General features: G+C 36.8%; 1 protein-coding gene across 1 annotated transcript in view; it reads right to left on the minus strand.

Moving 5' to 3' along the window:
* Positions 1-21841, minus strand: part of TAB2 (TGF-beta activated kinase 1/MAP3K7 binding protein 2) — a 90774-nt gene that overhangs the window by 29879 nt on the left and 39054 nt on the right. The window contains exons 4-5 of the mRNA XM_011947384.1: positions 10979-11169; positions 2064-3564 (exon numbers count right to left, since the gene is read on the minus strand). Of these exons, the coding sequence (XP_011802774.1) occupies positions 2064-3564; positions 10979-11080 (1603 nt within the window). The 5' untranslated portion in view covers positions 11081-11169. The remainder of the gene's footprint in view (positions 1-2063; positions 3565-10978; positions 11170-21841) is intronic.

Consider the following 21841-nt stretch of genomic DNA (forward strand, 5'->3'; position numbering starts at 1 on the left):
AAAAAAAAAAAAAAAAAAAAAATAGGAGGAGGGGAATTGGAGATAGCAAGTTTATGAAACACTTTATTTTCACATTCTAGTGAACATGAATATAATATCTTTTTAATATCATTAAATGTGAATGCCTATTTTACTTGAAAATTTCCCTTATCAAATCATCTTCATAAAAAATTTGCTACTTAAGAATCAGCAACTATCCAACCATAGGACACCTAATGTTTTGATGGACGGAGAGGAAGAGAAGACGATTTTGGGAGAAGAGGAGAAGTAAGTTATCAGTGGAAAAAATAATAGTATATAACATTTATAAACTGCGGAAACTAAACAAAAATGTTTGTAGTTAATCACAGATACATGGAAAATAAAAGTTTTAACATAATTTCTAGGGCAACTGAAATCACTCATGTACTCCTAAAATGCACACACACAAATACATGCACACGCATACCTAGGATTCACTTTAAGTTTGGGTAGAGCCCTGGGTACTTTATTTTTGAGATAGGGGTCTCGATATGTTGCCCAGGCTGGAATGCAGTGGTGTCCTGCAACCTCAATCTTCTGAGCTCAAGCAGTCCTCCCACTTCAGCTTCTGAGAAGCTGGGACTACAGGTGGGTGCCACTGTGCCCAGTTAATTTTTTAAAGCTCCATGAATGATAATGGAATTCGAAAGGACCACAACCCAGCTGGGATTAAGAATCACTAGTGTAGCTGTTTAAAACATAAAATAAGGCAAAACAATTAGGACTCCCTAAGAGACTCAGCAGTGAAATCACTTGATCAGAAAGGTAAAAAAGGATGAGGGTATCAGTGATAGTAGGGGCTGCATGCTGCCTAAGGGTGATGTTTATAGTATTTTCCAACCTACAACTGATACATGAAACAATTCACTGCAGATACATATATGACTAAGATATGCCTTTACTCTAAAAGATTCAGTTCATCTACAAACTGGCATAAATATTCAAAAAAACGAATAACCTCCACCTTCTTATCTAAATGAATTTATTTAACAGTCCTACTGAAAATTATGTAACTTAAGAGGTTAGATAAAACAAATGACAGAAATTTCCCTATTTGAATTAGTATAGACATAATGTAGTATTATGCCAATACCAGTCTATTTCAGAAAAGGATAATCAATTAAAATAGATTTGAAAGTAATGTCCTTACAATTCCACATAAAAAGAAATACATTAACCAACATTTAAGGGAGGATGAAAGGGACAAATATCAGGAACAAGATTCAAACTTCTTTGATGTAAATTATTCTAATACTTATGCAGCAATAGATTTAATAAAATAAGTCTAAAATGTTGTATTAGAAAAATGAAGAATTTCCCCCGACCCCAGAGAAGGGTCTCACTCTGTTGCCCAGGCTGGGCAGAGTGGTATGGTCATAGCTCACTGTAACCTTTGAACTCCTGGGCTCAAGCAATCCTCCTACCTCAGTCTACCGAGTAACTGGGACTATAGGTGTGTGCCACCATGCCTGCATAATTTCTAAACTTTTTGTAGAGACAGAGTCTCCCTATGTTGCCCCAGCTGGTCTCAAACTCCTGGGCTCAAATGATTCTCCCACCTTGGCCTCCCAAAGCACTAGAATTATAGGTGTGAGCCACCATGCCCGGCCATGAATTACTTATTCTTCAAATATCTGGTCAAAGAAGGCGAATTTATCATATTAGTCAAGAGAGTCAGCTAGTTGCTTATTAAAATGTGTTTCTAGGAATTTTTATTTACAGAAAATTTAAAGAGAAAGTCAGCATCACCACAGGTATAAGAAAAGAAAGTGTTATAAACATTAACCAACCAACCAACCAACCAGAGTTGGTTACTCTGAAGAGCTGATAACCCAATTACTCAAACTTCCAGTTTTATAATAATAAAATAAAATTAAAATTAAAATGTATGTATATAATACTCTCAAATGTTACAATAACATCATTTGGGGCAATATTTAAACAATGAAATAATAATGCTAACACCCATTTCCGTTGTGAAATCAAACGTACACCAACAAGCCCAGCATGGAAAACTATCCCACCTTTAGTATTCATATTACCTTGTGTGTAGGCAGCATCATCAGATCCCATACTCAGTTTCCGTGTTTCACTTATTCTATCCACATGTGCTAACGTAGGGTCCGTGAGGTGCTGAATATTCTCGGTTTCTACATAATGATCAGGATGATTTAGAAGATTTGTAAGTTCAAAGGTAGGGGACACTACCCCTGGTGAAACTGCAGGGGGTTTATTGGGAGAAACTGTAATTTTGAAAGTGTATTTCGTATTGGGCTGAGTGACTACCACTCGAGGAGAAGTTGCAGAGTTATTGCCTATTGCTCGACTTTTGGGTGGATGGTGATGAATAAAGGCAGGACCCATGCTCACTTGCCCAGACATGTTCCTGGAGGCAGCAGATGCTCCAGAGTTTGTGGATATGAAGAGTGTGGGCTGATTCCGCATGACCTGTTCATCTCCTGTGGTGGCATTAGCTGAAATATAGACCTTAGGTTGACTACGGGACATCAGCTCATCCGTATTTGGGGGGCTGGCAGCTATGTAAACAGTGGGCTGATTTCTGTTTAAAGTTTGGCTGTTGACTGAAGAGGAAGTGCTGGAGGTTCGAGGTCCAGAAGAACGCAGTTTTGAAGAATTATTTCTTTGTGGGGGTTCAAGTTTGATTTCAATCTGGTTTTTTCGAGGTCCTGTTGAAATATTCTGAATGTTATATTGGCTATGGGCAGAAGACTGTGAGCTACCAGATGAATGAATGGTGGGTGGTTGTGAAGTAGTAGGTGAACTGATTGGCATGTAGACATGAGAGGTCTGGTGGCCTTGCTGATTTGGCTGTTGAGATGAGGTATGTGACAGAGGATTAGATGCAGGACAGGTAGTCCAGGGACCAGGCTGTGAGGGTTGATAAACCTGCTGAGGGTTCATGGGATTAAACTGAGATACCCAGCCAGAATGCTGTTGTGTCTGTCGAGTTGTACCACCAGGAGTTGTAATGTAAGGCCTAATATAGATAGAATTTCCCTGTGGACTATTAAGTACAGGTGGAGGTACACCATGTATGTGCAAAGATGTAGGAGTATTACGACCAGTCTGGATATTTGGGGCTAAAGTTACCATAATGGGATTAAATCTGGGAGTTTGTTGAGAAAGGCTAGATGTTCCTTTGCTGCCTAAGTGAAATCCAAGATGTGGTGCTGAATTTGAAGCACCAGAAGAACTGGACATTCCAAAAACATTAAAGCCTTGAGGAACTTGAGCTGGTGCTGTCTGTGGCTCCTGCTGAAATAGTTCACTATTGGACTGGCCACCTTGAAGTTGTCCATCACTAATGCTGTGCGTTAGAGTCCTACTTCCATTCATCCTACTTCCTTCTCTTCCATGGTGGTAAATGTTCTGTGATTGCAAGTCCAAGTTGAGAGAAGTCATGTGATTGCGTAGACCAGAAATTCCAGAATCATCTGAAAAATTCAAGTCTCCTTCACCATAAAGATATCTTGTACTCTCCTGAGAGAGAACAGCACAGCAGGCATCCAGGTTATTATTATTCTATGGAAACAAAATAAATTGATTGATGTTAACAATCAATGCTTGTATTTGCATCTCTACAAATACATGATTAACAAGTGACTGGCTAATACAATTATAACACATATTTGGATATTTAAATTTGAGAAGTATTTTTATGCAAATGATTGAATTAAAAATCCTTACTACTAATGTAATGGAAAAGCTCTGACTAACAAAGTGAATCAAATCATTGTTCCACTTCAGCAGCTACAACGGATAAAAGGAATAAAATGGATTCAGACAGATACAGTAAAATTATAATCTAATTTAAAGGGCAATTTTAATGTTGAACAAAATATAATCATTCAACTTACGTATATAATACTGTATAATTAAACATTTTTAAAAAAGCTAAATGGAAAAAATATCAATGTTTGATATACAGCACAATATATCAAGTGCTATACACATTTGTTTAAACTAATAAATGTTTAAAAAGTTACATTTGTAGCATTTAAAGTTCTGAAATTCACACCAAAGTCATCCCAATTCTTCCCATGCTTCCTCTTAACTTGTAATCTCTCTCTCTCTCTCTCCTTCTCTCTAGAGGCTCAAGGTAGCCTCCAGAAGAACTAGTTACTATCTCTGCCTTTAGAAAACATCATAAAAATCTACTCCGGCGGGGGCGCGGGGGATCCTCAGATTGTTTTTAAAGAATTCTCAAAAGACACTGACTAACCAGTAGTCATAAATCATCCACGAAAATGTTTGCCAAACACCTCCTATATGCATAGCACTGTGAGCCTGTGGAAGAATCAAAGACATATAAAATCAAACTTTTCCCCTAGAAAGGGAGACAAACCACAGATTTTTGAAAAGATAACATGAGTACCTGCCAAATATTAAGTGGTGATGAAGTTCAACAGAGAATTAATATTGCAGGCTACTGAAGAAAGGAATGGGTTAATGAGGAAGCTATGGCCTGATGTTTTTCATAGAATATGCAGAACTTCAACAACAACAACAAAACACCACCACCAACAACAACAATTCTTAGTGAAGAGAATGGCACGAGTAAAGAAGAACATAAATGTGAGAGTTAAGTAAAAGCATGTTCCAAACAAGGTGGCTGGAACAGATCTGGCTGGAGCTAAAGATTTGTATTGAAAATGTTGTTGAACAAATTGTTGCAAAAGCAGATTGGATTTAAATAACGAAGGAGTTTTGAAAAATGAGTCACACTAGAGTTTGACTGTATTATAAGCAATGAGGAGAGCTACTGAAAGTGGATGAACAGAGAAGTAAAAACACAAAGGGTATTCAGGGAAGAGAAGTCTACTGATACTTAAGATGAATAAAAAGATGAAAAACCTTTGGCAAGATGACCAGTTAGAAGACATAAAGTAATGAGAGTTTGATAATGGAAATAAATTTTAAAAGAATATAAATTGTCAACACAATTTGGCCACAAGAGAGAAAGAATTCAAATAAGCCTGGAAGATTAAGAACCTGACAGAAAGGAGAGTTTTAGACTTAAGAAATATGAATAACCAAGTTAAAATGTCCACAGGCAGTTTGATATGAGATAAAATAATATTAAGAAAGAAGTGGACTAAAAAGGCATCCTGATGCCTTGTTAAGGAAATGACAGTTCACATTGTTTCAACCGGTAATTTAAAAGGATAGCAAGGTTTGACTTCCCCCTTCTAAAACCAACAACTTAAATCTCTCATGCTGTAAAAATCCTTTTATCCTACTAATAACTCTGAATTGATACATACTAATTTTTCAAATAAAGTTGAAAAACTGATCACAATCTTTATCAACGATTCCTTATTAAAATTAGATCTTATCTTTTGCCAAACCTGATTGGCGCTTTTTGCTTTAAGTTAAATTTATTGCCATTCGAAGTAAATTCTTCTTTCTTCTTAGCCAAAGCTCGGAGACTTTATCTTCTTCTCACCTCCTCTCTGTCATCATTCTCAAATTAAAATTTACATTCCCTACCAAATCCAATTCCACACCTCCTTTGTAAAAGCTTGATATTCATATTTAGTCTTCCTCTTTAATTCTCCTGAGCACTCAAAAATCCCTTTAATCCTTTGTAATCTCTGTAATTATTCAATATGTTCATATTAAAAAGCAATATTCTAGCTCAGCTATGCCATAATTTATGTGCACTCAAATTATTTTCACTCTACAGACATTACTTTCTTATCAGCAAAACATAAAAGAACTTACAAGGGTTTTACAAGGTTACAAGAGGAGAAAAGGAAATGTACTTTTTATTAAAATGTTTATTTTAGAAAATTTTAAACATATATAAAAGTAGAGAGGAAATATGATAAACTCCCACATAGTTATCACCCATAATTTTTCATTTGATATATATGCCTTAGCTACTCCCCCTACCACAACTAGATCAAGTCTCAGACACCATCTCGTTTTCATCTGTAAATACTTCAATATGTACTGTAAGAGACAGGGACTTAAAAACATAATCACAATGCCACGATCATACCTTAAAATAATCAATAATTCTTAGTATTACCTAATATTCAAATAGCATTAAAGTAAAGCATAAAAATGTCTTTGTACAGTTAGTTTAAATCGGGATCTAAATAAGGCCCACATATTTCATTTGGCTGATAAGCCTTTTAGGTTTCTTTTAATAACCAGCCCATCTCCTCTTTTAAAATGTTTTCCAGTCATTTGTTTGTGAGAAAACTTGGTATTTGTGTAGCAGAATTTCCCCTATTCTGGACTGCACCCCGTGGTCAGTCAATTTCCCCTGCATTTCATTGTAAACTAGTAGTTGTATCTACGGATGTGATCAAGTCCATGTTTGAATTTTTGGTGACCATCATAGACGTCCCCTATCAAATCACACAAGGAGACACAGGAATGTTTGCCTGTCTTTTGGTGATTTTAAACCTGACTGGTAGATTCAGATGTTGTCAGCTGGATCCAACTAATGATTTTTAGCTGTTATTGATGGTCATTGCTTAGAAACACTATTTCATTAGGGGTGCTAAACAGTAATACTGCAATGTCCCAATTGTAAGATTTTGGCCAGGCACAGAGGCTCACACCTGTAATCCCAGCATTTTGGGAGGCCAAGGAGGGATGATTGCTGGGCCCAGGAGTTTGACACTAGTCTGGGCAACACAGTAAGACCCTGTTTCTAAAAAAAATTTTGTTTTTAATTAGCCAGGTATGGTAGTACACCTGCAGTCACAGCTACTCAGAAGGCTGAAGTAGCAGGATCACTTGAACCTAGGAGGTTGAGGCTGCAGTGAGCCACAATCATCCTGCTGCTGCATTCCAGCCTGGGTGAGAGCGAGACCCAGTCTCCAAAAAAACATAAAAAGGATTTAATCTTCATTCTTAGCAGCAATTCTTCCTTGAACACTTGCTCTCTTCAACTATTTGGTTATGTTCTGCACAGAAGAGGCAGGATAAAAAAATTCTTTTCACCAGTTACCAGAATAGTAAATTTGGTCTCTAGGAACCTCCAAAGGTGACTATGATTTATTTTTAGTATCATTATAAACTCGTGTATCTTTAATATTTTGATGTGTTTCAATCACTTTTGGTCATTATGTCCCCTCTTCAGGTTACTGTGAACAGCTTCAGGTTGGCTCCTGGATATATGACATGAATCCAGTAGTTTTTCAAAGTTTCTCTGCTTTCTGATATGACAAGATGTTCCAGCTCATCATATGCATCTACTCCAGACTTGGAATCAGCCATTTCTCAAAGAAGCCCTGGTTACTTTTAGTGAGAAAGGGTAGAGGACTCTCTTGGAGTGTATCAAAAGGGGTGGGATATGAGTTTTTAAAAGGTGGAAAATCACTGCTTTTTGGTATACAGCCACAAATCTGCATTCTCTTTAAAGCTGTATAAAGGTCCGAATCATTAATTCCAGTTCCTCTTTCATTTTTCCCCAAACTCCTGCACAGACACAGAAATTACAGATAGTATCAAAGTATATACACCCTACAGCATTCATTCACTCCTTTAACCAACACTTACTGAGCAAGGAGAAAGGAATATGATCGCTGATCGCAAGAATCTCACAGTCTAGTGGAGGAGATTAACGTGAACACAAATGAAATGCAGCATGGTAGGTGTTATAGAAATATGGGTAAGGACGATGGGTGAAGGTCATTTGAGAAGGTTCCACTAAGTACATGGCACTTAAATATTAAGCGTTGCATATACTGAATGAACAATACTTATTAATGCAGTACTTTGAAAAGAAATACCAATTTTAAACTTACAGATTCAATCGTCCTGTTAAGAGAATTTAAAAACAGTAAAAAATTCAGTTAAAAATCAATGTGAAAACTATGCAATATTTTCGTATTCTTCTAAGTTTTAAGATTTAATTATCAAATATAAAAATCAACTTTAAAGATACAAATTACACCTGCTGGTTATAAGCTATCTTAGAGAATTCACAGCAGAAGGAAAAGATATGAGTAGTTTCAAAAAGAGGGAACTGTGCAACAGATAAACTTAAGAGAACAACAGAGGATAGATACTTTTGTTCTCTTCCTGACAAGCAAGGTGTCTATAAAGAATGTGTACACAGAACTGGTAGCATGGCATGATCCCTCACTAATTTTAAAAAGTTCTGAACTAGTATACTGTAGGAAGGGTCTGTCAGAAGAACAGAAACCCACCCAACTGAGAAAGGAAGAGCAGCCCCAAAAGAGACGCTGTCATTTAGAGGTAGCTTAATTTGCCTTTTCAGTTTAAAAATATTGCTCTAAATTTGGGAAAACTTGCACCCTAGTTGTAACCACAGAAGGAGCTCTTCCTATGCCTTTCTTGTCAGATTTCTTGTTATATCAGCTACAAAGTACATTACCTGGATACCCTAAATTATTATCAACTCACTTTTAAAAAGTGTGGTCTGTTTCAGGCAAGCAAAATATTTCATTTTAGTTAACACGAGGCGTTGGGAAGCATGCTAAGTAGAGGAGTTTGCTTCTGTAAAGCCAGATTAACATTGCGAAGGTGATATTACTAGATGCCCAAAGGAAATGGAAAACCATTCATTTCTTATTTTTGGGTTAAAGCTGAAAACATGCTTATAACTTTAAAATAGGTAATTCATTGACACAGGTTAAAACATAAAAAAAGATACCTGTTGAGAAGTCTGAGTCCTAACTCTGTCCCATCTGGCCTGTTCCCTCTGGCCTACTATGGATAACCATCTTTTATTAATTTCGTTTTTAATTCTTCCAGTATTTCTTTATGCAAACAGGGACAAATACATGGGTGTGTAGATATTTATTTGCCTCGTTCTGTCTATATACTCTGTTCTGCATCTTGTCATACTGGAGATTATATTGTCAGAGTGCATTAGAGCTTTTTTTTTTTTGAAAATATTTTCAAGTAATTCTACAAAAGGCTCTATGTTTTACTCCCAGTTAGGGTATTTCAAAATCTCTATATCTGTACTATATGTAGGGAAATGTTCTGGACAGTTCTTTCAAAACGAAGTCTACAGAAATTTATCAAAGAACTTATAGTATCTTCCTGTTAGTTTTTTAATAACCTACTGAATAGCACAGCTTTTACCACAAAATTCTCTTTTATTTGAAAAGTTAGGGAGAAGTTACTTGGGTTCTACGGGGCGACTATTTTTCCCCACTATCTCTGCTCACTTTCTTTTAACTTCTGACTCCATCCTTATTACATGTTTTTATTCTCTCATTTTTTTCACATTCTATATTAACAAATGTAAACTACTGATTCATTTACGAAGTATATATTATGGGCTTTCTGCTGTTGTTATTCCTTTTAGTACTGGCTGCTAACATTTATTGAATACTCATTATGAATTAGTTACCTTATTGGTTGTTTTACCTACATTGTCAAATTTAACTCTCTGTTAAGTTTTTTTATTCCCACTGTTCAGTTGAGGAAATGAAAGTCAGAAAATGAGGGTCAGAGAAGTTAATTACGTTACTGCTAGTAACTGTCAAAACTTGAACTCAGTCTGGTTTATCGCCAAAAGATATGCTCTTAACCATTATACTATAAGAAAAGGCATTGCTGGTGGGAGAATTCCATGCAGCTCAGGATGACTAGAGCATACAGTATGAAGAAGAAGGACTGGACAAAGATTAGGGTGTAGAAACAGCCAGGATTCCAGATCACAGACCTTGTATGCCCTAGTCAAGCTATACGAGCATCATTCAGAAGGGCACAGGGAACAATCAACAGGTTTTAAGTGTGTGAACAGCTCTGCACTCTGGCAGAAGAGGATAGATTGGAGAGACCAAAACTGGGTTAGGTAAAGCAGGTAGACCAATTAAAAGGTGATAACGGTGATAAGGGTGTGAATAAAATGTAGTCATTTAATATAAAGTATAGATTCAATAAAAATTTCATATAATTTCAAACTTTAAAAATCACTTCAAGAGTAAATATGCTTGACTGAGCCCCAGATGCTTTTTTTTTTTTTTTTTTGAGATAGGGTCTCTTTCTGTTTCCCTGGCTGGAGTGCAGCGGCGTGATCCCAGCTCACTGCAACCTCTGCCTCCTGGGTTCAAGCAATTCTTGTGCTTTAGTCTCCTGAGTAGTGGGACCACAGGTGTGGGCCGCCACGCCCAGCTAATTTTGGTATTTTTAGTAGAGACAGGGTTTTACCATGTTGGCCAGGCTGCTGTTGAACTCCTGGCCTTAAGCAATCCACCCACCTCAACCACCCACAGTGCTGGGATTATAGGAGTGAGTCACAGCACATGGCCCCAAATACATTTCTGATACAAACATTTTCAGTTTAATAAAACAGAAAGGCACAACTATCATTCAATATTTGGAATTGTGAATTTCTAAAATTGGGTATACTAAGAACAATGTACAAATTAGAGGGGTAGTGATATTAATTGGAAAACTTACAAATTAAATTTAAAAATATAAAAACAGACTTTTTTCCCCCCTTTGGAATTGGGACCTTAGGCACTGTCTAGTCAAACTCTTTTATTTTACAGATTAAAAAAACCTAAAGCACGAGGGCATATTCTTTATCAGATATGCTTGAGGTGCCCATTTAGGATTATAACCCAAGTTTCCTGACTCCTTAATCATTTTTCTCACTTTCATACTAAGATCTGAAATTAGCTCTCCTGGCAGAACAGGTGGGAGAAAAGTTAAGACAGCTCATATCTAGTAAATACAGAGATTATCAATGCTTTACATTCAGATCTCATTTAACTCTCATTATCTACTCTACAAGTCAAGTATTATCTATACTACAGATGGTACAGAAAGCTCTATCTTGCTAAAGGCCACATGACTATCAGACACCAAAGCTTATCTCTTTTCATCATAGTACACTAATACCAACAAGAAGATAACCTATAAGAGTTTTTCTTCCAATGTTTTAAAAAAAACAGGTTTGTATTAACAAATTCAGAAATCATTGAACACTGACCTGTAACATGCACCTGGATACAACAACTTCAGGTACTTCAGGGAATTTTTGTCGCAGGTCATGTAAAACCTGAAAATCAATTTGGTGGCTTCCTTGGGCCATTCGTATATTGCCTGATCAGGACTATTTGTACAGTAGGCAATTCTAGGCCTTAGTGGAAATAGTACTCATCTCTTCTGTCCAAGCATTTTCTGTGAAAGAAAGAAAAAAAAATTTTAATGAGAACTGATTATAGAAGGAATATTGTGGATTTAAAATTTCAATACAAAAGAATATGTGCTTTAGCACTTAACATTATAAACTATAAAAATATTTAGACCTAAAGTGCTTTCCACAGAGTTATACTATCTTTTTTAGTATCAACTGATGGTAAACTTTTATGTTGTCTAACTCCTGTATATTTATATGCTCTATAATGGCTAAGCCAAAAAGCATTCAAATAATAAATTACTGTCAAGGTTGTCTTCCCAGATTCTTTTAAAAAGGGAGAAGGAATAGCATCACTGATTTTTTTCTTAATGATTACCTCGAGGTGAGTAATCTAAATTCTTAAAGTTGGGATACTGAAAAAATATGTTACAACAAATGACTCTGTTTTGTCTAAAACTTAATGATTCAAAACCCAATGCATTCAATATTTTGCTTTATCTTTCAAATATACTTAATCCTTAAATGCACAATCAATTCATTCTCAGGAGCTTAGTAGCGTTTTATTCCCTCTGCTTCTATTAAATCAGTATTTTAAAAATACTAATATTTCCCAAGGGGTTTGACTTAATTGGCTGAGGAGTGAGCAGCCTGGGCATATGGAGTTTTATAAGATCCCAAGGTGATTCTAATGTGTGGTCGAAGTTGAAAACTACCTACCTTATTTTTATTCCTATTGTTTGTAATGTAAACCATGTTTAATGTTGAAAAATCTTTTGGGGATATAAATAGAAGATAAGTACATTAACTTAAATAAAATATTAAGACATTTAAAATCATGCTATTTGAAAATATCCTTCATTAGGACAAATTTCATAAGAAGACAATCTCTTTAAAACTAATTTCTTATTTGTGGTATTTCTCTTTTAACCTCATTAACATAAACCTAAAAATACAGGTCTATACATTCCATTAATGTAGGAATTGGGTCTCTTTTATTATTGTGTATCTAGCACTTCATAAACAGTCTTCAGCATAATAGTAGATATTTAAAATAGTTTTGAGTATATTTAGTTATAGAACTGCTCAGTGCTCAATAAAATAAATGCTCACTTAGATATCATGCATAGTAATAAGCCTTTTAGTTTTTTATCATCACTTGATTAAATTGTACTTAATTATTCTGTCTGTGTGGCTTTAGCTTAGTTTCATCTCATGTATAAAATCACTGCCACATCAAATTATTTGCATTATAGATTTTCCAAACGTTATTTCTATGTAAACATACACACACAATTTTCACATGCAAAAGTAGTTTTTCTATAAATGGGTTGCAGAAGAGAAAGTACTAGAAATTAGTAAGTGACATTTTAAAATAATTTAAGGGGCGATAATCATGCTATAGAACTGCTTGTTTTAAGGAAGCCTTCCTTGACTCCTCTCTATCAGCTCATTTCTCCCCCTTCCCCCAATTTTGGGCTAAAACTTCTGGAAAGGGTTGTTTATATGTTAAGTGTCTTCACTTCCTCCCTCCCTCCTAATCTCTTTTAAACCTACCCCAGTCAGGCTTTCATAGTTTTTCTCCACTGAAACTACACTTATCAAAGCCACCATACACTTTCAGTTTATGAAACCCAATGGTGAGTTCTCAGTCCTCAACTTACTAGATCTGTCTGTAGCTCAGGACCCATTCAACCACTACTGCCTCATTCTTTAAACAGTTTCTTCATGTGGCTTCTGAGGTTTATATTCTTCTGGCTTTCCTTCTACTTACTGGCAGATTCTTCTAAGTTTACTTTGCTGGATCCTTTTCCTTTTCTGACATCTGAATGTTGGTGGCTGGTAGAGTTCAGATCTATGGTTTCCTTTCAACTATATCTACATTCCTCTTCAAGATAATTTCATTCAAATATATTGCTTTAAACAATATCTATATACTGGTGCTTGGCAAATTATTATCTCCAACTCCAATTTCTTCCTCGAGACTAACATATCTAACTGGCTAACAGACATCTCCTTTTGTGTATCAACTTAGTTGAAACTTGGTTATGTCCAAAATCGAACTCTTAATTCCTCCCCCATCCAAATAAATCCTTTCCCAGTCTCTTCCATGTCAGTAAATGGTACCATCATTCATCCAGTTGGTCTTTCTCTCATCCCACATCTAATCTACCATCAAGACTTCTTCGTTTATATACAAAAAGTGTTCTGAATCTAACCAATTTTTCCCAGTTCTTACTGCTCTTGTCCAAGCCACCATGATAATTCATCTAGACTACTACTGCAAAGGCCTCAATAGGTCTCCTTGCACCTTCATTCTTTTCGCCAACATACCACCTCTTCCCCTGCCCCCAGTATTTTCTTTACTGAGCAGAGTGATCTTTGTGAAAAGTAAATCAGAGTCATCATTTTCCCTGCTCAAACAAGGCTATCTACCTGGCTATCTACCACTCCTCTAACTTCATCTTCTACCCTCTCCTTGTTCCCTCAATTAAAATGGCAGTCTGGTGATTTCTCAAAGAAGCCACTCTTGTTCTTTCCTTAGGGCTATTGGATTTGCTGCTCCTTTACTACTGGAACAATTTCCTCTTAGATCCACCTGCATGGCTCCCTTCTCTTATGTCATTAAGAATGTCGATCAAACGTCACTTCTTCAGAGACAGTTTCCTTGACCAACCCCTCTATCTAAAATAATGCCATAACTCTTCCTATCTCCCACCATTGCACCCTCATACTGCTTTTTCTTCACAGCCTGTATCAATACTTGTGATATATTTTATTATCTCTCCATCCCCAAAACTTTAGCCCAACGGGATCAAGAACTCTGAAGTTCATTGACCTATCTCCAGGATCTAGATCATTCCTGGTTCACAGAAGATGCAACACATTTATTGAATAAAATGAATATTTTATTATAAGGTTTCTTTATAGTTTCTTTCTACAAGGCTTCCAAAACATATTTCAAATGATCTAGATTTGAAAAAAAAAATTTTATACACAATTTGAGGGAGAGGCAAATAGTCTGAGACACATTTTTATTATTTAAAGGAGGATGAACCCTGAAAACAAATTTCAACATATTTCATTATTAAAACATATACTGAAATCTCTCACCATACTTGCCTGCTTTTCTAATAAAGACTATTACTTGCACAAATGATAACATTCTTCAATTGTACAATTTTATTTTATGGGTTCCACTTCCTGTAATGGCTGAATAATGCCTACCAGACCAAATCTCTCATGAATAACAACTATAAACAGCAGAAATGCATAAAAAACTACCTGAAGGCAGAAACAAATTGGGGGAGGGAAGAAGAAGGGGTCAGCACTTGGAAGAAGGAAACAGCAAGGGTAACTTTCTATTTTTAATGGCTTTTACTCAGAGAGTAGGTCCCGATTAGTTTGGGTAGCTAAAACTCAGATAAAAAACCTGCAGTCTTACTTGCTTGATTAACCAAAAAGGACAGATGATGGCACAATCACAACAGCTGAAAGCTTAGTGAGCAGATCACAGGAAGCAGAGAACCACAGAGAGGAAGCCCTAAATTCTGTGCATAAACTCTGTATATATCTTTGATCTCCAAACTATACATACATATGACAGATTCCATTCAAGCAGCAAGGATAAGGTTAAAATAACTGAACTGAGATTTCAGAGCTTATACTTTAAGTGTAGTCAAGTTATCTGGCTTGAAACAAGTAACAAACCAAACACCAATACTCACTGGAGGAATACAAAATCCAGAGTCTCTACATGGCATTCATAATGTCCTAATAAAACCCAAAATTGTTACACATAAACAGAAAAAAAATGACCCATACTCAAGAGAAAAGGCAACCAATGGAGACCAAGCCCAAGATGAGCCAGCTGCTAGAATTAGCACATAAGTATTTTAAAGCAGCTATTTTAACTATGCTGAAGGATTTAAGTGCAAATATGCTTGGAACTCTCAGCAAAGAAATGGAAATTATACGTATATAAAGCAAATAAAAATTTAAGAACTAAAAAATAAAATATCTGAAAAACTTCACTGGGTAGACTTAACCATGGATGGGAAATGACAGAGTCAGTGAACTCGAAGACAAAGCAATAGAAATTATCCAATCTGAAGGATGAATAGAAAAGTGACTATGGGTGGTGGAGAGGAGAGAAACAGAACCTTAGGGATCCATGTAAGGTATCACAAACTTTAATATACCTGTAATTGGAGATTCAGAAGGAAAGGGGAAAAAGAATGAAGTAGAAAAAAAATTTGAAGACATTAGGGCTAAAAATTTTGTTAGTAAAATATATAAATTTACAGATTTAAAATATCAGCAAATCCCAAATAGAAAAAAACAGACTACACACAGGCACAAGACAGTCAAACTGCTAAAAACCAAAAAGAAAATCTTGAAAACAGCCAAAGAAACAGAACGACAACAATTCAAGTGAATGATGACTTCTCATCAGAAACAATAGAGGCATCAGAAGACAGTGAAATGACGTAATGTAAGTGCTGAAAGAGGAAAAAACCAAACTGTCTATCAACCCACATACTATATCCAGCAAAAGTAAACTTTAAGAGTGAAAGCAATATAACTATTTGAAAATGTAGCCTTTGTGGAGCAATAAGTCATTTGTAAGGACAGCCCAAACACATTACTGAAACAACCGGTATTTACTGAATTTCAAAATAAAAACCAAGAAATACCTTATAAACTTACTCTGTAAAATTATTTCTCATAATAAACAGACACACATTTCCTAGGTTAAGATGCAAAATAACCCCTCTCCTGAGAAAAAGAATAAAGAAATCATACTTTATAAAATGTTTGCAGCAATAGGTATAAAGTTTTGGCATCTAAACTTCCACCAGCTAAAATGATCTAGGAGGGTTAATTCCTTAAGGATTCTAAATAGCAGAGTACATACAGTACTACAAAACATAAGTAAACATATTGGAAAGGTTTATAAAATGTGCCATATTCTTTCCTTTCTTAAACAATTTTTGATTTCTCAGTAACTACAACAGTGAAGAGTACTAGGCACTGGTTAATGGCTCACTCAGACTACAAGTTATGCTTCATATTCAGTGCAGTTTATCATGGTGGATGTTTCTAGGACCATAAGAGTATACAAAAGCTAACTGTTTAACACAAGACCATGTCTCCAGATTAAAAAAACAAACAAAAACAAAGAATGCAACTGGATATATAGGTCTTATGAAAATTCTGGGCATTTATGCGACAACTAGATAAAAGTATTTAAAACTGGGACTATCATCATCTATTTATCTACCAACCATACATTTAATGAGTGCCTAGTATGCAGGAGATACCACGCTGGAGATAGTATAAGTATTAGAGTCAACGTCCTTGCCCTGCAGATCACAGACATTGCTAGGTTAAAGGCACACAAATACAAGCTTGTAATTTAGGTAACTATTTTAATTTGCCCATTATTTTATCTTCTGTCTACCTTCTTCTGCACTGGGTCTGCTGCCTGCCATCTCTCTTGTGGCTATCACAGCCACTGTTTTTATCTCTTTCACATCATGCCAAAGCAGAGCATGGGAACATGGTACATTAGAAAAAACTGTAGAGAGCAAAGATCAAGAAAAATAGGGAGGGCCCACATCATGAAGTGCCTTATAGGCCATTAAAATTTGGGGATTTTATTTTAAGAACAATGGGAAGCCACTGAAGGATTTAAAGCTCAGAGGTAGGAAAGGTGACATGATCAAGAAATCATGTGTGTATAAAAAATGGCTATTGTACGGAAAAAGGGTAAAAGAATATATGAGAAAACCAGTTAGAACACTACTGCTGTAGTCCAGCCAGGAAATGGTAATAGCTTGTACTGTGGATAGCAATGGAGACTAAGTAGAGAGAAGTGGAAAACCTTAAAGGATATTTAGGAAGTAAAAACATATAGAAATTTGATGATGGATTAGAAATTGGGGTAAAAGCGAAGGAGGTGTCAAGGCTGATTTCTGATTTGCTCAACTGGACAGTGGTTTCATCTCTGAATTAGGAACCAAGGGGAAAAATCAAAGAGTACAGACAAAGAGAAGATTACAGGCTTGTTTCTGAACCTGTGGAATCTAGGGTACCTTTAAAACATCCAAATAGAGATATCATACAGGGAGTTGTGGTATACGGGTCTAGCGCTCAAAGGACAGATCTGACCTGCAGAGAAAAATGTGAGAGGCATCTTTGATACTGGTGTTAATTAAAACCTGAGTGTGAATGAGATAATCCTACCACACAATTTAAACATATCATTAATTATATTATAGATAAAACATTATATAATAATTATTAATTTTTTCACAATGGTCAACATTCTATCCTCAAAAAACTGAAGAGCAAGTTTAAAGATGGATTTTCAAATATCTTAATGAATTTTTTGTTCAGAAAATATTTTAATGTGGCATTATCCTATAATGAAACTTTAAAAAATGTTTAAGAAAGAAAACATGTCAACACTTTAAAAAGCCAGCAAGTGCTACAAAGCTCATCAGGGAAACTTTCCCTGCCTCATGTCTCTACACCTTTGATTCCTACTCTGTTTCTCCACATTCCTACCTATTATTGGAGGTGGGGCCTGGTGGTGAATGAATCATGGGGCACTAAGCCATTTATGAGAAAATAAAGATTTACCTTTATTTTATATACCATACCTCTCCACTGCTATACTCCTCTGCCCAGCTGCTTATTTTACAATTTTTGTTTAATCAATATTATAATACATTTTTCCCCCCTATAAATACTGTTAGCCTAGATACTTAGTCAATAATGAGGGATGGACTAAATCTCCAAGGTCCCTTCCTGTAGTGGTACTTAGGGAAGAAAAGTATAATTTTAATTTAAAAAACTGTAGAATGTTAATCATATGTGACCAAAGCTGGTATTCAACCAAGTCTGATAAAATAACAAAGCTTTTGTAATTCTAACACTAGGGAAAATGGGGAGAAATGGGAGGGAGGGGACAAGGGAGAAACATGACTATTGTACTTAAGTTATAGATTTAGATTAGATGTATTATTTTCTAGAAAACAAGCTGCCTTGATATTAAAAACAAAACACCAAAACAATGACTATAAAAACATGGCAATGTTTGTCAAAGACTGAAGCTAACTGCTCTTGCCTAGTCTCCTCTTCCCCAGTACACCAAGCCAGATGGGATAGTTTTCTAAAACTTTCCCAAAAAAGGTAATTTTTGTGTAGTTTAAATTGTTTCAATCCAGACAAATTTCAGCTTTCAATTTACTTTAAAAGGTTATAATATAGTTTGGGTATTATCCCCCTCTAAATCTCATGCTGAACTGATTCCCCAATGTTGGAGGTGGGGCCTGATGGTGAATGAATCATGAAGGTGGATTTCTCATAAGTGGTTTAGCGCCATCCCCTTAGCGCTGTCCTTGCAATAGTAAGTTCTTGTGAGATATGGCTGTTCAAAAGTGTGTGGCACCTCCTGTCTCTTGCACCTGCTCTATGTGATATCCAGGTTCCCCCTTTGCCTTCTGCCATGGCTGTAAGCTTCCTGAGGTCCCACCAGAAGTGGAGCAGATGCCCAGCACCATGCTTCTTGTACAGCCTGCAGAACCATGAGCCGATTGATTAAACCCCTTTTCTTTCTGAATTACCTAATCTCGGGTATGTCTTTACAGCAATGCAAGAATGGTCTAACACAGAAAACTGGTACTGGGAATAGGGCACTACTATAAAGACACTTGAAAATGTGGAAGCAACTTGGGAACTGGATAACAGGCAGAGGTTATAAGAGTTTGCAGGACTCAGAAGACAGGAAGATGAGGGAAAATCTGAAAATTCTTAAGAGACTGGTTAAATGGTTATAATCAAAATCTTGATAGTGATACGGACAGGGAAGGCCAGGGTGATAAAAACTAAGATGGAAATGAGGAACTTATTAGGAACCAGAGCAAAGTCATCCCTGTTATGTCTTAGCAAAGAGCTTGGCTGTATTGTGTTCATGCCCTAGGGATCTGTGGAAGTTTCAACTTAAGAGTGATGATTTAGGGCATCTGACAGAAGAAATTTCTGATGTGGCCTGGATGTTTCTAATAACCCATATTCAGATGCTGGAGCAAAGAAATGACTTAATGTTGGAAGTTATATTTAAAGGTGAAGTAGACCTATAAAAGTTTGGAAAACATGCAGTCTGGCCATGTGGCAGAGAAAGAAAAGGCTTTTTCAGGAGAGGAATTCAAGCAGGCTGTGGAGTAACCACTTCCTATAGATTGGCCTGACTAAAAAGGAGCCAAGTGCTAACAGCCAAGACAATGGGAAAAAGGCCTTGAAGGCATTTCAGAGATCTTTGCAGCAGCCCCTCCCATCACAGGATCAGAGACCAGGAGGAAATAATGGTTCAGGTGGCCAGGCCCAGCCCTGCACAGCTCAGGACACTGCTCCCTGAATCCAGGCCGCTCCAGCTCTAGCTGTGGCTCAAAGGGCCCCAAGAACAACTTGGGATGCTGCTGCTTTGGAGAATGTAAGCCACCATAAACCCTGGCAGTGTCTATGGTGTTAAGCCTACAGGTGTGCACAGTGCCAGAGTGAAGGAGGCTTGGCAGCCTTCACCTAGATTTCAGAGGATGTATGAGAAAGTTTGGGGGGCCAGGCAGAAGCCTGCTGCAGGGGCAGAGCCCTCACAAAAAAACCTCTACTAGGGCTGTATGAAGGGAAAATGTGGAGTTGGAGGCCCCAGTCTCCACGGGGGCACTGCCTAGTGGGGCTGGGGAAAGGGACCCCCATCCTCCAGACCCTAGAATGTTAGGTCCACCAGCAGCTTACACCTTGTGCTAGACAAAGCTGCAGACACTCAACTCCAACCCATGAGAACACCTGTGGTGGTTGAACCCTGCAGACACAGGCAGGGCTGCTCAAAGGCCTGGAGGTGGGACATGGAGTCAAAGGAGATTATTTCGGAGATTCAAGATTTAATGACTGCCCTACTGGGTTTTAAACCTGTATGAAGCCTGTACCCTCTTTCTTTTGGCCAGTTTCTCCCTTTTGGAATGGGAATGTTTACCCCATGCCTGTACCTGCATTGTATCTTTAAAGTGAGTAACTTGTTTTGATTTTATAGGCTCATAGGTAAAACGGACTTGGCTTATCTCAGATGATACTTTGGAGTTTTGAGCTAGGCTGAAATGAGCTGAAACTTTTGGAGGACTATTAGGAAGAAATGATTATATTTTGAAATGTGAGAAGAACATAGATTTGGAGAGGCAGGGGCAGAATAATATAGTTTGGATGCCGTCTTCTCTAAATCTCTTGTTGAATTATGATCCCCAATGTTGGAGATGGGACCTGGTGGGAAGTGAATGGACCATGAGGGTGGATTTCTTATGAATGGTTTAGTGCCACCTGCCTTGGCACTGTTCTCATGATTGAGTTGTCATGAGATCTGGCTGTTAAAAACTTTCTCCTCCCTTGCTTCCGCTCTTGCCATGTGACACAATGGCTTCCCCTGTGCCTTCGGCCATGATTGTAAGCTTCCTGAAGTCTCACCAAAAGGTGAGCAGATGCTTACTGCTCTGCTCTGCTAATAAGGGATATTCAACTTATATATACACATTTCTAATAAGGGATATTCAACTTATATATACACATTTCTGCTTCCTGTACAGCCTGCAGAACCAGGAGCCAATTAAACCCTTATTCTTTCTAAATTACCCAGTCTTGGGTATTTCTTTATAGCAATGCAAGAACAAACTAACACATGCTAACACACACACAAAAAAAAATTCAGAAAAAAAAGGCTATCATCTTCTGATGTAAAAATCTAACATGCAAATAAAGTAAACAAAATACCTATATATCAAGAGCATTTACTTTAAAAAAACTGGACCAGAATTTTGAATAAAAGATTAGGAAACAGTATACAAACTATAGAGCTGGATTTATGACAGGTATCTCAGTTTAAAGTAAACTTATTAATGTACTTCCATTATATTAATAGTTAATGGAGACTACTTATACTATTATCTCAATAGATACTAAAAGCACATTTAGGAAAATTTAAGTCTCACTTTTGGGAGAAAAAAACTTGGCTTCAGTTCCAGAATGATAGTGTACTGAGCTAGTTCAGAACTTCTTCTGTTATGAAAAACCAAAAATAATGAAAAAATGATTGACTTTGTTTTGTAACAGCAGAGCTTGCAAGAAAAGAATTCCCTGGTGCCAGACACAAAGACAGAATTAAAAGCCACTATAATAAGTGTTTAAGTTAAAATACTGTGGTGATGTGTGGGGGAGAAGAGTTTCGAAGGACAGAGATATAGTTATTAGAACCAGGCATACTGGAGCTGGGGTTTTAACGCTATGTGGAAAGAAGACACACTATAGGACCACACCAGGAAGACATTTTATTTAAATGAAATAGTTGCATAAATAAAGCCTAGATTCTGGAAGGTCCTTCCTTACTAGGAAAAAGCAGCTAAACCTCTATCCATTGCCACACAGGAGCCACAAGAACTGAAATTCACTAGAGCCATGAGTGGGAAGGAAACATCTCTCACAAAATTAAAGACATGCGCCTGCACCATGCACAGGTGTGGAATCCAAATTTACACTACAGGTGTAAAAAAGAAACTTGAAATTAACAAAAAAATTGGTCTGAGGCTGGTAATACCATAGGATTCCTGGCAGAAACAAAAGCGAAACTGCTATGGACTTACTTCTGTAACCCAGGAAGCAAAGGAT

The sequence above is a fragment of the Colobus angolensis genome, unplaced genomic scaffold (assembly GCF_000951035.1).
Source record: "Colobus angolensis palliatus isolate OR3802 unplaced genomic scaffold, Cang.pa_1.0 Scaffold263, whole genome shotgun sequence".
Taxonomy (NCBI): domain Eukaryota; kingdom Metazoa; phylum Chordata; class Mammalia; order Primates; family Cercopithecidae; genus Colobus; species Colobus angolensis.